The sequence below is a fragment of the Dioscorea cayenensis genome, chromosome 5 (assembly GCF_009730915.1).
Source record: "Dioscorea cayenensis subsp. rotundata cultivar TDr96_F1 chromosome 5, TDr96_F1_v2_PseudoChromosome.rev07_lg8_w22 25.fasta, whole genome shotgun sequence".
Classification (NCBI taxonomy): domain Eukaryota; kingdom Viridiplantae; phylum Streptophyta; class Magnoliopsida; order Dioscoreales; family Dioscoreaceae; genus Dioscorea; species Dioscorea cayenensis.
In genome coordinates this window covers 27,527,822-27,544,198 of record NC_052475.1, presented here as the reverse complement: position 1 = coordinate 27,544,198, position 16,377 = coordinate 27,527,822, and the positions used below count along the sequence as shown (strand labels likewise).

The following is a 16,377-nucleotide window of genomic DNA, read 5'->3' as shown; positions in this document are numbered from 1 at the left end:
TCATGTCAGTGTTTCTTGTTCTACCTTTGTAATTTATTCCCATGCTAGTTTTTTATCGTTTCTTTATCATATGGTATGCGTTGCACCTTGCTTAAGTAAAAGACAAACACAGTTGTGGTCCTCGTTAGCCCTTTTTTTTTTTTGGTGGTACCAATGGGTCCTAAGTTGTTCCCATGGTGCCATATCTTGTGGGTTGTTGGCACTAATTCAGTGGATGCCTTTTGCTAATGGACTAATAGTAAACACAGAGAGAGAGAATTCAGGAGTTTGTTCCAAGTGATATAAAAAGTCTTATTCTCAGATTGTCATGATTTGTACTTTGTGAAACTCTATTTCATCATGTGTTATTTCTTTTGTCTTTTTAGCCTCAAGACTGAAGACTCTTTTTATGCACATACTTGGTTTTGGGAACAGGTGCCGCAAAGTTTGACATGATACGCCGAAAGAAGGTTACACCCTTCCCAAGATGATCATCAAGGTGAGCGTGCACCAGGGTTCCTTATTTTAAAAAAAAAAAAAACTAATTATTATATATTATAATAATAATATATTAGAATTATTTTGAATGTATATATTTATATATCAATACATATACGTTTTTATATATAATTTCATTAAAAAAATTGTATTAGTAATTGTCAGTGATAATATTTTGGAGGAACTCATTCCAGTATTCACGTATAGACACAATATCACCGAAAAAATAAAATTAATTGGGAAATAGTAAGGTATTATTTATTTAAACTTAATTAAAAATAAAATTAATTGGGAAATAGTAAGGTATTAATTATTTAAACTTATTAATTATGCCACTTTGTTACATCAAATCAGAAAGTTAGCAGTGGAAGGAAGGTGCATAGGGACAATAATCAACGGCCACATTCAACTCCATTCATTGTTTATATCTGAAAGAGTACTCCAACTTCCACCATGCATTGGAGGGCGCTTTTATTGTTGAAGAGATTGGAGACCATGCACCTACATATAGAAACTCACTCAAACTTGATTGAAAGCAAGTGCTCAACGCCCAAAACCAACATGTATCAGTATGAACTATCAAGTTATCTTGCCGACTTCCATGACCATGGACTTTTGAAGCATCACGTTTGTTCCTTTTCTTTGACAAAACTCTCTTTCTTTTGAACTAAGACATTAGAATTGCCCCCTCTGGCCTTTTTAATAAACAGTTTTTGACCATCAACCTCCATACATATTATAGACATAGAGCAGCGCACACACAGACAGAGAGAGAGAGAGAGAGCATCATGATGTTCATATAATAGTAGTGTTGTTTCTAATTGAACATGCAATGTAAGTATACTTTATGTAACATGGAGAACGCAAGGAAAGAATATATCCTTTGAACAAACATGTTGCAAGATGCATGCATTTCATGAAAAAGAAAAAAGAAATGCGCCGCTGAACAAACAGTTCAAACAAACAAACAAACAAACGAAAATAAAGATAAAAAAGTATACACGGCATTGATATATTCTTTCTTTCTTTCTTTCTTTCTTTCTTCTTCTTCTTCTTCTTCTTCTTCTTCTGCTCTTGCATAATATCTATAGCGAAGGATAGAAAGGAAAAGAGATAGAGAGATTGTGATGAGGAGATGCCATGCATTGCACTTCATGAGACGTCCTTGTCCTTGTCCTTTTGATGTTGTTGATCTTCATGAGGCCAAGAAGTTGAAGAAGTAGAGCTACCAAAGTGGATATACTCTTGAGATGAATGAGATGTTTGGGATGATCCTGATGAGAAGAAAGAAAGGCTAGAAGCCACATTGTGAAGGTCTTCATCTCCACTACTTTGGAGAAGCTGTGCATATTGGAGAAGGTCTGGAAATGAAGATGGTGGTTGGATTGGTTGTTCTTGTATTGTTCTTTGTGGTATATCTTTACTGACTAAGAAACCAAGATCAGTCCTCCCTTGAACTCTCTCAGGGAAGTTGAGCTTGGCCTTAGTGCCCTTAAATTTAAGGGCAGCTTCATCATAAGCAATGGCTGCACCTTCAGCAGTGTCAAAGGTGCCAAGCCATACACGTGCTGCCTTCTTTGGATCTCTTATCTCTGCTGCCCATTTGCCCCATGGCCTTTGTCTCACCCCTCTATAGTGCCTTCTTCTCACGTTCCCTTCATTCATTACCATTTTTTTTTTTTTAATCTTTAACTTCTCCATTAGATTCTATCTATCTATATATTTATACTACAAAGAAGAGATAAATAAAACAATCATATATATATATATGATTATAATTATGCTTGCTTCTTCTTCTTCTTCTTTATCTTTACAATATCATATAAAATGCATTCATTAACTGTAAGGTGTAATTAAACTGCAAAATATTTGGAGTAGTAGGGTAAAACTTGAAAGAAAGATCAATAAATAAATTAAAGAGGTATATCACATCAGATCATATCATATCATATCATGTTAATCTCTATATATGTACTTGATCAGCTATATATGAAATATATATAATAGCAGTGAAATTGGATTGAGAATTTCATCTGATTATATAAATTAATAACATATACATACCTTGATCTTCTAAAGGTTGAGTAGGTTCCATATGATGAGATACAATAGTACCAACTGGGAGTGATGAAGGTGGCAGTGGAAGTGTTGTTGCTTGTACTTCTTCTCCAACTGATGATCCTTCTTCTCCTGATCTAATTCCTCCAGCTGTTTGGCTACTACTTATAACATGAGCTAAAGCTGAGACCATGGCCGAAGCATCCTGATCCGCACGTGCTGATGAAAATCTAGAGAGCTTTTGCTGCTCTTCTTCTTCTTTCTCTTCTTGCTCATCTGAAATAACTAGAGGCCTCTTACCATGCCTTCGCTCCACCTTTCTCTTCCTTCTATTTACTTCACTTGCTGATGATCGTATATTTGATCTTATATATATATATAATTTCAAGAAGATGATGAACAAGTTGGTGAACAAAGAGAGGAAGAAAGAGTAAAGAGAGAGAGAGAGAGGATAGGAAGGAGGCAAGAAGGAAGATGATGATAAGAATGGGATATGGAGTTGGGTGGAAGCTTTTATTGGGCAGGGGCAATGAGCTCTACTTTGTTTTTTTCTATCATATTCCCTAACTTTTAGACTAATGAGACCTTGGTTTTGTATCAGAAGGGTGAATATATTGATGCTCTCTTCTTTTCTATATATATATATATATATATGTCTTGGAGGACCTAATTAATTAATTATTTATTTAACTTGTAATAACTTATTATAATGTTTGTATTTGTTTCTTCGACACAAATAGTCACAATCTGCATTGGGGGTTTGTCAAAACTTCTTTATCATATTGTGACATTATATATAATAAGCGAATATGTGTTATATTCAAACACCATATATCTCAACTTCTACTTAATTTTAGGGTTACGGGTCATGTTTGGGTTTTTTTGGACTTGATCAAAAATAAAAATTTCAGAGTCAAAAGCTATAATTGAATAATCTTAAAATTGATTGAGACACATAACCTGCTTAATATATAGTACTAATTAATATAAAGAGAAAGAGAGCTTTTTCATAAACACTTGTCGGTATTACATACCTACACGTATATATATATATACATGTCAAAGATTTCATAAATAAGTGCCAACATGGGTTGTCACTTCCCAAGGTTTAATTTGAGAGTTTTTTTTGCTATTTTCTTTGGAGTATGTATATGTTAGTATATATACTTGGTATAAATGTATACATACATACGTATGTATGTGTCTATGAACTTGTGATAGCTATATTGTAATTAAATTGGTGGTCACTTGTCAAGTCTTGTGTATGGGTATCTTTAGATTATATTTATACATGTGTTTTCTCATGCGTAAGCAAATACATCAAAAAAGTACAACTCAAACTCAAACTCCCCATAAATTTATATTATATTATATATTGTTTTTTCTAACAAGTCATAGAAGAATGGATATATAATAATAATGAACAAAGCTATATATATATATATATTATAAATGAGTTTGATTATAAAAACAAAGGACGTTCCGTGTCTTTGTTTCCTATTGAGTGAGACATTTGACGTCTTCTTTTGCTTCGCTCGGACTCCCCAAACTTTTAACTCATTATCTACAACCTATCTATTTATCTATCTATCTATCTATCACTTTGCTTTTGCTATCTTGGCCTTTTCCTATTTCCTTATTCTTCTCTCTTTCTCTTTCTCTTTCTCTCAAGATCTATCTATGAATGTGGCAACCTTTGAGCTTTGTCATTTTGTATCTTCTTCATCTTCTTGAAAGACTTGGCCACGTATCACTTTGGAAGTACCTTCAAAGCCATTAATGGCGTTTGGCCACCTTCCATGCTGAAAATTTAAACGTTTTTATCGTTTGTTAACTTAAATGCTTCCAACTCTCTCTCTCTCTCTTGTTTGCTTGTTTGTTTGTTCTCCACTTTCTTCTTATCTTTTTTGAATTTATAATTAATGATTCACATGTTACTCATTTCTTGTACCAAAGAATATATATTATTATTATTGTTACTTATAATCCTATGCTTCACTAAGAATTTTCCTTGGATTGATAAACTTAATTAATAAATTCAACCCTCCTGATCATTAAAAACACTAATTCCATACTTTAAATTAAAATGCTACTTAATTAATTAATAGAAAGGTTTATAAAATATTTAAATGGAAAAATGACTCAAAGTTCTTCAGACACAAATGGCCTTGAATGTCCTTATGACCTTTGCAATGATCATATCCTTATTTTTATCTATAATTCTTCCATTGTGCTCTTAAATACAAATCAATTTTTAAATTTTTATAAATTAATAATATTATTCCATTTTTTTCTCTATGTACTCTATTTTTTCCTTCATTCACTTTATAAACGGTGATATTCTCTTTGTTATTTTCCTTTTTTTTATTGCATATGTTATTATTTTTTTCTTTTTTATATTAAATATTTTTCTCTATTTTCATTTTTTCCTTTTTTATTAGATTTGTTGTAAAATTCTTTAACAATGTTTGTTTTTCTTACATAAATCAAAAGGGTAAAGAGAAATAAAAAAAATAGGAAAGCTGAAATGAGTCTAACAAGTTATAGATTAACACGCTGATTAGCGTGTCTAACAAGCTAGATTAGGATAATTAGCAACTTTAGCTGTTTTGAAATTAATATAAATAATTAAAAATAAATATAAGCCAGTGGTGTAACAATGATAGATTAACACGCTATTGAACAAGTAATAAAAGAATATGAACAATTAAGAAATAAATATAACTAGTGAATTTAACAAATATGAATTAAAAAGAAACCCGACTAGACAATGGTTATAATGAATCAAGTAACGAAGAAATATGAATAAGTTGAAAGAATTATGAGTAAATTTTTTAAAAGAATTAGATGCGTAAAAAGTGTAGATTTAAATATATAAAAATTTATTTTAAAAAAAATATATAAAATAATTGGTGGTTAAAATATTGAAATTTGTTGTTTAGAAAGGTGATAAGCATCTGCCTCTATGACGTGTGAGTGTGTGGACTACTTTATCACTTATGAGTTAATTTCTCTAATAAAAATTTGAACCTTCAGCATTGTGTCCGTCACACAAAAATTTATTTTTAATGTTGCTATCTATTTAAACTAAATAACTCTAACAAAAATATTGGGATTTGAATTAAGTAATCATTATAAATAAAAAAAAACTTTATTTATTAGCGATCCACTTCTATAAAATCTTAAAATATTAAAAAAAAATTGAATAATAAGATTGTTCTCCTCAACACTAATTGCTTAATGTCCTTTTCTGAGATTGTTTTCAAAAAGAAAAAAAAGTTTGATATCACCTGCAACGTTACAAATACTTCAAAATCAACTAAAATTACATCGTAGTCTTTTGAAACATTATTTGTATTTAAATTAATTTAAATATTACTTAAAAAATGTCGCCATGAGTTGATCTCTAAATTAAAAAAAACAATAATGTCCATCCAAAGTCTCTCACTGTTACACAACATATAACATGATGTGAATTTAAATATTATTTGTTTTTTAAGTTAAGATCGATTGGGAAGATCACCTGGTATGTCATCTCATCAACCATCTTTTCATCTTATTATTTATATCAATAAATTGAAATTAAAAAATTAAAATGTATTAAAGATGAGGCATGGTCTTTTGACAAGTTCATACCATGTCATACGCTATGCAACCTCCACTGGTCTACTTTGACATAAAATATAATATTTACATCCATATTATTTATGACTGTGAGACCACCATATGAATATTTTACTAATGGAACTCATTTGAGAAGTCAAATTAATTAAATGATACAGATACAAATGCACTTACTCCAAGATGATCCTAATACTATATATTACTCTCTCTCTCTCTCTCTCTCTCTCTCTATATATATATATATATAATTTAATTAATAAATTATATATATATATAATATAATTAAAGATGACCAAGTGGAAGCAAAGAAAAGAGCAAAGTCTTATCTTTGCCACAGAACATCCAGATCATCACCCCTCAAAGCAGATATACATTAACTTTGATTCCTTCCCATAGCATTCAGTCTATGTACTCTTAATTAATATTTTTTATCTTTTATCAACTTGATTTATTCATTTTTTATCAAAATAAAATAACATAGAATAATAAAGTGGATAAAGATCCACTTTATTATTATAAGATCAGAGAGGATCTAATTATTTACACTTCAATTCCAAACCTATGTTTATCATTTATTTTATTTTTTTTTTAATTTTTTGGAACATTAGTTTTATAAGAATCATATGAAAAAAATATTTAGAGCTCTATTAAAAAATAGATCTTTTCCGGTTAATATTTTTCTATACATAAGAATTTAAATCTCTATCACTTGGATTAATCTCATTAGTATTATATCGATCTTAGACTTGTTATTATTTAAGGTTAGATGAGTAAACGGTAGACCCTAACCTATCTTTCTAGTTTATACTATAAATGTCCAAAGCCTACTTTATGAGTTGTAAGACTAGTCTTTTAAAAGAATAGTTAAGAAGTCTTCAAGGGCGTGGAGTTCTTAGTTCCTAGCAAACATCTTCATCATCTCAAGTTTATTAAATTAATAATTCAGTTCATAATTTTTGTACAAATAAAGGGATGGTGATTTTTTTTCCCATCCTTTTGTGTTTGGTTGAGTGAAGGAACTAAACGAATAAAATGTTGATTTTTCTTGTCACTCACTCATAAGTTTCACGAAAAAGATTAATTTTTCTTGTGACCTTATCAACTGTAAATTAATACTGGTCAAGCTCACAAGAAAAGGATATGAAGCATTACAATGCATTGAACTTGAATATATTATTTAAAATAATTAACTTTCCCACTTGTGTTGGTCTTATCTTTTCACATGAAAGCATGCCTATAAATTTTTCCTTTCATATATATATATATATATAGACACACACACACACATGCACATAAAGCTCATCATATAAGTGATGCATCACTTTGATCATGGAGGGTTCAATTATATAAGGCAATAAATTTTGAAATATTTGGAGTTTTAACACATTTTAAATAATATCTATTAAAAAAAATGGCATCTAGAAACCCATCATTGGATAAGTTTGGGAGCCGGTTCTTATATAGAGAAATTGATTTACTTTGATTATGCCTTAATTTATGCAAATATTGTAGAAAATAAATATTATTCTCTTATGCTGAACGATCATACATTGCTTTTGTTAAATTATCAAAGCGCTGTTAAATTAATTTTTTATAAATTTATAAAATTCAATCATATTGAGCAATATATATTCACTGCACCAAATTGCATTAACAATGAAATAATGATAATATTACTTTTATAAGCTGAAGCTAAAGTTGTAGTTTTTTCAATCAAGACAGAATTAGAATTGTGCCTAATAAATTTAAAAATTAAATAGATTTTTTGAGCCTTAACAGACCTAGTTGAGAACCAAAAATGTCTATAGGTCAACTCCTAACTGGTCAACATTTAGGTATTTATTTATTTTATGCAACACTTAACCTTGCTTGCATGAATATACAAAGAGTGTTAGGTTTTTAGGTGACCCAACCTAAAAGATGCTGCACATGATGTGTGGTTGCTCTGTTGATGTTGTGAACCCACAAACACACTTGCGTGTTCAGCAATATCTCTAGGTCAAACAAATCCACAAACTTAAATATCTCTTATTTTATTTTATTTGTTTGCTTAATAATTTTTTTTTATAAAAAACATGGATATTATGGATTATCCTATATTGCTCTTTATCATAAAATGTACTTGTCATAAATCAGTACCTAAAATTCTCTTTTTTGGCAGTGGATTTGTTTGAAAAACAAGAAGATAAATCAAGTCTAAAAATGACAGCTTATTGAAGAATAAATTCCCTAAAAGAAACAAACTGTGTTTGCTTGTCCCTGCAATCTTTGCAAGTTAGTCAAAGCAAGTAACAATAAAATATATATATATATATATAAATTTAAAATAAAAATAAAATAAAATAAAATACAAATGGTATAATCACCAAAATAGTCCATGTACTTTTCTCTCTCATCCATTTTGGTCCCTCTACTTAAAAATGCTCCCGACTAGTCCTTTTACTTTTGAAAATGTGCCCACTTAGTTAAAAATACTACCAACTAGTCCCTCTACTTTTAAAAATGTGCCCACTTAGTCCCTCTAATTGGGCCATTTTTAAAAGTAGAGGGACTAATTGGGAGCATTTCTAATTAAGTGGACACATATTCAAAAGTAGAAGGACTAGTTGGGAGCATTTCTGAGTAGAGAGACCAAAAGGGAAGAGAGAGAAAAGTAGAGGGACAAATTAGGGTATTATACCAATACAAATCTAGAGGATGACAGATGTTGGAAATCCTTCACGCAAGAACAATAAAAACAGAATAAGAAAAGTATCAGAGAAGGGATGTGGGGTCATATTGTTGTGCCTTCAGGGATCATCAATAAACTAAAAGGACTTGCGCCAAATGCCAAGTTTCCATCTATTTTCGGCAGTCTTAAATCACAATAATTGATGACATGACTTAAAAATGGCAAGATACATTTTGATCAAAAACAAAAACTAAATCCTACTCAACGGAGCCAAGAATAAAGGAAGGGAGAAGATAAAAAAATAATAAAGTTCTGACCTAATTAATAATTGGTTTACAGAGACATTTCAGGCACTGGAATGAACTATGATGAAATGATAAGGAAAAGCTCTGAAAACACAACATACACAAACATGGTGACCTCACTGACCTGGGAGTTGAGAAAAATTATCCATCCACAGTTTATATATGTATATATATATGTGTGTATCAGTGGTACTTTTAAATTTCCAATAAGAATGAAGAGAATAATTGGGAATTAAACACAACTGAATATTTTGAAGATGTTGTAATCAAGTCTGGAAAGACCTAATTTAGCAGGAGAATGACTATGCTTATATATTGCATAACATGCACAACCACAATATATTCACATACAATGTAAAATTCTGCAGCAACGTTCGGGTTTCTTGCTTTCCGTGCAGAACCTTTGTATTGAGTTTGTTATGCCGAACTCCAGATTGACAGGGGGCTTGGCTTTTTGCCTCTTTGAAGGATGAAAGCTAAAGGTAAAATTGAAATTATGAACAAAATTATGGGGGCAGGAAGGTAAAAGAAGTAGATGAATGCCTTTGGGTGATCAAAAAAGATCTAGGGCACCAAAAGGGGAGATGATGAACACACAAGATGAAAATAGAGGATGAAAGCTGAATGATGGAAACAAACCCATAGCAAACTAAAATTAGCTGAGAGGTTGAATATCTCTACTCTGCATGTAAGTCAAAAACTGCCCTGGCAATTCAGCAAGGAGAGCATGAATTACTGATTCTTGATCACCTGCAATTGAAAATGCTTGCAAGTCAAAATTTTGAGGCGAGTGACATGACCTCCCAATCTGATGTGCTTTAAATGCATATGGTTGAATTGTAGATCCAGGTTACAGGTGAGACTGAATGGAAGTATTGAAAATGAGTAAATGACTAGGCCTGAAATTTTTATTAACCTGCCTCATCTTTCTGGGCTAAGTTTCTTACGAAGTTGCTAAATCAATTGCAGATCACCAAATAATGTATATTTATTAACTCTATCTAAACATTTTATCTTCAAGTGCCTCAGCTTCTGGCTTTCCTTCGTGTAATGTTCACCAATTTCATAGAATATTTATTTATAACAAGAAAATGTTTCCCTTGTTTTCCATGGCAGACATAATCGAAGAGTGAGGAAAAGGTACACACCTTGAACATCCCGCATAGGGACAAACTGCACGATATCTCGTGATGCAACTCGTCCACTCAAGCTCTCAATTTTCTCCCCTTTGTCCGCATCTAAAATCTACATTAAAAAAAATGTTAAGACAAAAGGAAAAGACAACAATATGAAAGAGTTATTTCACACTGACTTGGGATATGATAAATGAAAACTATCAGCTCAGCAATGGAGACTTAATAATAGTCAGAGAGCCCAATCTAATGAACAAGCATACCAAAGTCATAAAGAAGACAAATTTATCTGTAACTATCTGGGGAACCCAGAACTAATGAAGATTCTATGGATTTGTTGCTTCGCAATACCTCCATTTCTTTGAAATCGGCACCACCAACTCCAACAATTAAGATCGATAAAGGCAAATCAGATGCCCTGACCAAAGCATCTTTAGTTTCCTGAAGATCAGTTATCACTCCATCCTGAAGACAATCATTCCAAATTAAAGAATAATATATTACACCTAAAAGACCAAATTTAAGTTTCTTTCATACCGTGACTATAAGTAGAACAAAATACTTCTGTTGACTGCTTTCAACAGATTGGCTGGCTATTAGAGCAGCAGTGTTGATTACTGGACCGAAAAGGGTAGGCCCTGCCAATGATACATTGTGGAGGGCACTGATGTAAGCTGACATGACACCTTGGATTCCTTCAACCTGAAAAAAATTAGCTACAGTCAAAATCTGCAAGATAATATAAAGGTAAATCATATTGTGCTGCCCCCCAAAAATTTATGACACTTTTTAACATTCAATTAATATAACTAGAAAATAAAACAACAAACACTTTCCAGTTACACCCTAAGGGCTGATCTGGAACTGATTTTGCCATCAATTTTTCTATGATATGTATAAATGCTAGGTAATGATTACCTCAGACTGGTATGTGCTTCCATTCAAGTTAAAACAATGAGAAACAGGGCCATCAATTGGCCTAGCTCCAAAGCCCCAAGCAGGAAATCGCTTATCAGAATCATAAAACTGCAAAACTTCTCCAACCTCAAGTATTGCCTGCCAATAAATAGATAATATTAATTTTGTGCCTACTTTCAGATATTTGATAACAAGCACAAGGCTAAAAAGAACTATAATGATGTAATATAAAAGTCCCTCACTCTTTGATACGCATTCAGTCGACCTGACGGGTCAATGTAGTGCAAAGAATCTGGAAGGCGGGGGTTGCCATTTGAAGCTGAAAAAGAAACTTTTGAGAGTCAATGTTCTAATTTAAACATAATAATTCATAAAGACTGATCCAACAACCATCAAGTGGTACTGTACCTGTGAAGTCAATTGCAATCATGAAATTCAATTCACAACCATTAGCAATATAGTCCAAGAAGGTCAGCCTCTTGCTCTCAACAAACCTTTCCACAAATAACTGACTCTTCAGTACCTGATGATCACCAAAATATCATCAATTATTGAGATTTGTTAAATCGGTTAACATACTGCATAAATGATCAAAACACCTCAATCTGCATGATAAATACCTTATTTTGAAGATCATTCCCAACAGCAGTGGGAAAAAATAAATGCTCCCCATGCTTGCTGTAGTGAAGTTTTTCCAACTCTGATAGTGGTTTGACAACTTTGCTGTTCAATCAACAATGCATGAAAGAGATGGAGAGAGAAAGAGAGAGGATGGAGGAGGAGGAGGAGATGGGCAGGGCTTTACCCAATCAAATCATGCTTTCCGTTGCTATTGAAGTTAAAACAATCAATACTTAAAAGGTTATCCTGCCAATGATGAATAAGTGTTAAATAGTAAAAGGTCTATAGGATTTTCACTAGCTTGGCTAAGAATGACAATACCTTACTTCCAATCTGTTGAAGATTCAATACTACTGGTTTCCATATGGGATTAAGATCATTCTTTCTCACTTCTGTCTTACAAATTGGAATCCATACCCCATTTTCTGTAACTTTAGATATCACCAAGAAAGGGTCCTGTGAAGGGAGGGGCAAATATAACACACATCTCCACATAAATGGGAAACAAGAATCACATCAAAAGAAAACACTTACGCTTTTTGAGAAGAGATCCTTGTTTTCCAGATCTGAGCACCTGAAAATCATTTCTGCCGTGATTTTTGAACCAGCATACTCCTCCGCAAGGACAGTCAGCTGGCCTAAATTTCTTGAATCTGGTGGTCCATTATGTTCTCTGCGTTCAAGATTTAGAGTCAATGATCTTGTTCTCTTAGTCACTATCTGCAAAGAAACATGGAAGTGAAAAAAAATGTTGATGCGCAAATAATGGCTCACAATAATGATTCAAAGCGTTTCAAATAGTAGAATAGTATAAAAACATTCAAGACATGCTAAAAAACGGTTCTGTGGACCTGCCATTAAATTTTGTAGACATGCATACCTGAGACAGTGCACAACTGGCTTCTCCAAGAAATTGCTGCTCATCCAGCTTAAGCATCTGCAAAATTTGTGGTGTTTGCATTATGTACAAAATATTGCATGCACCAAGCAATAATGCAAGGAAATTCATGCCCGCAATTAAATTGATCATAATGCAGAGGTCCCTTTAATTCACTAAAAATTCTTTGCAAATAATCAAATGATGATGATGATACATTATTATTATTATTATTATTTCGACGACGACAGCAATTAAAAAAAGCCTTTTTCTACCATATCTCAATAATAAAATCATTTTGTTCAACTTATTTGAAACATTGAACGGTAAGAACATATCTCCAAAATTGAAAACTTAAATGCCATTTTAATCATTAGTGTGCCACCTAGCTAACTCAACATAATCATGTTGATAACTAACAGCAATTCTAGCGATAACTCAAATCTCCTTCATGGTTACAATGGATCAATAATAAAAATAGTATATTCATTCCAACATTGACTAAACTCAATTGGATGTCCTGTATGGCTTTATATAAATGATTACTTCCATGATCGTCACCACAAACAAGAAAACTAATGGACAAAGCACTCCGTGTTTAAATAGATATTGGCCATAATTACCTTGACAGGTACACTATGAAATTGCGTGTCAATGTCATATACCTGAAACCTGTGATAACAAGTAAATTGATTGAAAAGAAAGGTCAAACAATGAAATGTAATGCTTAAAAAATAAAAAGTCAAGGAACTTGCTGAAACTTGAATTTGATAAACATTGAAGCTTACACCAGATGCTGCACAACCTCAAAATAGTAAGTAACACCAATCTTCACAACCCACATAGGATTTAACGAATTCAAAATAACCTCAGTGCGCCCAATCTCTTCAAGTGTTCCATCTTTCCTTTTTGCATAAATGACAGTCATTGGATCACTCTACAGGGAAAGAAGAATCTGATCAAGGATGCATGCTAAAGTGCACCTACTATCAAACACAGAGAACTTATTGCATGAAGTATGGTGAAGAGTTATGGTAATGAAAAATGTTTGATATCACTGGAATTAGGAATCTCACATAGTAGCCTCAAGATTGAAAAAAGGAACTTAGATAAATAATTTTTTTATTTTTACAACAAAAGTACTATCTAGGGCATGATCATTATGTACTATAAATATAATACCACAATGTAAAAATGTTAAGCCTTGGAAAATTCACAAAGTTACTGACCGAAAATAAACACTTGCATGGCATGGAGTTTGTTAATGGTAGAACAATAAGAGTGTATAACAAATGAACACCAATGGTCATTGAAGCATAGATAACACGATCGGAAATTGAACAACTACAGTCTTCCCACAAGGAATATAACATAAAACTGTAAAGAAAATGCCACTTCACTCAATCTAAGCAAGAATAAATTATTCTGGATCAAGAAACAAGGGATTGACAAATTATAAATTTTCTAGCATAATTTCAATAGTGAGAAATTACCTTTGAGAGCATATCCCGATTGAGCAAGTTCGAAGCAGAGAGAGACAACTGGCACAAAAAATAAAATAAAAAAAAAACCAAAAATATTTAAGAAAAAATTTTCCATAGAAAAGTCAACCAAAATAATTACAGAATGAATTTTTGTTTTGACAAAATACTCATTTGAATATTCATAATAGAAAATCTAGTTATGGAATGGAAGAATGAAAATCTGCTCAGTAGGAAACAAACATTTTTAAGCATAATTCTTGAATATGGTTATTAAATAAAATCCACATAACAAAATAAGAAGGCAATCTTGTGCTAAGTTGATCTAAATCCACAACAGAAAGGTTGTAAATAACTTCTCTTCACACATGTGGACCTTTGAGAGTAAATAAAGTAAGGTAGACATGAGGATGTTCTTCGTCAACTATAAGGGGGGTTTATGTTGCTTATGTATTAGCAAATAAATATAAAAAAGTTCAAACATAATTACTGTCTATTATATAGGTTAAAGCATTCAATGGCAACTCAAATCAAGCCAAGTGAGGAAGAAATGACTAAAGATAATATGAAATGACCAAAGACAATATGACAAGAACTGTTGAGAAATTTAATAAGATCTTGAAGAATATTTTTACAAGATCACAATCCTCAGTATGTAATATATATAAATATATTTTTTAACTCAACAGAATCCTACATTAATTTCTCACAGAAGGACAATTGATCATCTAAGATAATGTAAATCAATATACGAACATAAAATGCAATAGAAAAATTTCCAAGCTATTTCCAAAATCTTGCCTTTTTTCAATTCTGCCACATTTGAATTCACATGTAAATCGATCCAAGCAAGAATTGACATTGGAGACAATTACTAAATTTAACTTGTAAAAGTTCTGTTTCTTAATAAGGAGCTTGATCAGCTGACTGCATTGAGCCCTAGAATCAAACTTACACAGCACGGCCATAAATAACAAGAAGGATGGAGAGATTGTTTAGGGGAAACAATCCTAATCCGAAAATACATTGGGGCCCGCCTACTCAAAGAAGAGATTTCAAATTCAGAACACTTTGGATTCTCGGACATGAACCAGACATTGAATCATTGTCCTGATACTCAAAATGAGAATGGTGTCTGTGCATGAACAAGAATAAGGGAAAACTAAATGCTAGAAATTCGGGAACCAATAATCCATAAATGAACATCGCGAGCTACGCTACTCTGATCATCACAATCCTCAGTTTTCACTCACAATTCACTGAAGCAATACACAGCAACTTAATCTCAACCAAATCAAAAACAAAATTCCAAATGCACAACACCTAGAGCGGATTAAACACTACTAAATTCCATCTCCAAGCGGCTCAGGAAGATAATCGAGACAAATATCCACCAAACGACAGTGAACAAAACAAAAGAAAGCCATTAAGCCACAAAAATCGGGAAACAGACCTCGATCTGAGAGCAAGGCCTACGAAATCCACCACGAGACTTTAGGAAGTGATCTACAGCATCCACAGCGTCACTCCTCCCCGTCGCACCGGTTCCGACGGAAGTGGCAGCGCCCCCCACGGCCTGCCGCCCTCCCGCCACATCGCCAGAGCAGCAGTTCCCCATGGCACCGAAGTCCAAAACCCTAGAAACGAGATCGAAGAGGTAGAGATGAAAAGCGGGAAGGAGGACGAGGGAAGCTATTTATAGACAACGGCGAGGCCGGCGCTGTGACGAGAGAAAGCGCGTAGTTGGAGGCCCGATTGAAGACGAGAGAGAGAGAGAGTGAGACCAGTCCTTGTCTATGGTCGAAATTACCATTTTGGACCTCCCTTGCCTTACTTTCTCGAGGATGGTTTTTGGGAACCCTATATACTTTAGGGGCGTACGCAAAAGCCGTGAATTAGGCCTTGTTTGGGTTAGCTTTTAGAAAAAGAGTTAATTTGTAGAAGCGTTTTTTAAAAATGCTTTTAAGAAAAATAAGTTAAGTCTTTTGAAAGTATTTTTATATTTGGATAACTTAAAAACAAAGCGACTTTTTATATATGTAAAAGTTGTTTTGGATGAAAATTTTTAAAAGAACTTTTAGAGATAGAGAAATTACTAAAATGAGGCATTCATTGAGTTTTCATTAAGTTCTTATTAGACATTGGTATTAATTATAATGAAAGCACTAATAATAAAATTAATAATAAATTAATATATTATGATATTAATTAT

General features: G+C 32.5%; 2 protein-coding genes across 2 annotated transcripts; both read right to left on the bottom strand.

Moving 5' to 3' along the window:
- Window positions 1-1,271: 1,271 nt before the first annotated feature.
- LOC120260602 (ethylene-responsive transcription factor ERF113-like) lies at window positions 1,272-3,126 on the bottom strand. Its single transcript, XM_039268111.1, has 2 exons — window positions 2,542-3,126; window positions 1,272-2,132 (listed from the first exon to the last, which is right to left on the bottom strand). Exons 1-2 carry the CDS (start codon window positions 2,726-2,728, stop codon window positions 1,630-1,632), a joined length of 690 nt encoding a protein of 229 aa, XP_039124045.1. The 5' UTR covers window positions 2,729-3,126; the 3' UTR covers window positions 1,272-1,629.
- A 6,222-nt stretch (window positions 3,127-9,348) lies between these two features.
- Window positions 9,349-15,971, bottom strand: LOC120261718 (protein BONZAI 1-like). The gene is made up of 16 exons (XM_039269701.1): window positions 15,619-15,971; window positions 14,178-14,225; window positions 13,473-13,621; window positions 13,308-13,356; window positions 12,688-12,744; window positions 12,342-12,527; window positions 12,129-12,263; window positions 11,992-12,053; window positions 11,807-11,909; window positions 11,595-11,709; window positions 11,429-11,505; window positions 11,187-11,324; window positions 10,806-10,970; window positions 10,620-10,733; window positions 10,284-10,380; window positions 9,349-9,885 (listed from the first exon to the last, which is right to left on the bottom strand). The coding sequence occupies exons 1-16, from the start codon at window positions 15,781-15,783 to the stop codon at window positions 9,791-9,793; spliced, it is 1,755 nt and encodes a 584-aa protein (XP_039125635.1). The 5' UTR covers window positions 15,784-15,971; the 3' UTR covers window positions 9,349-9,790.
- Window positions 15,972-16,377: the final 406 nt, after the last annotated feature.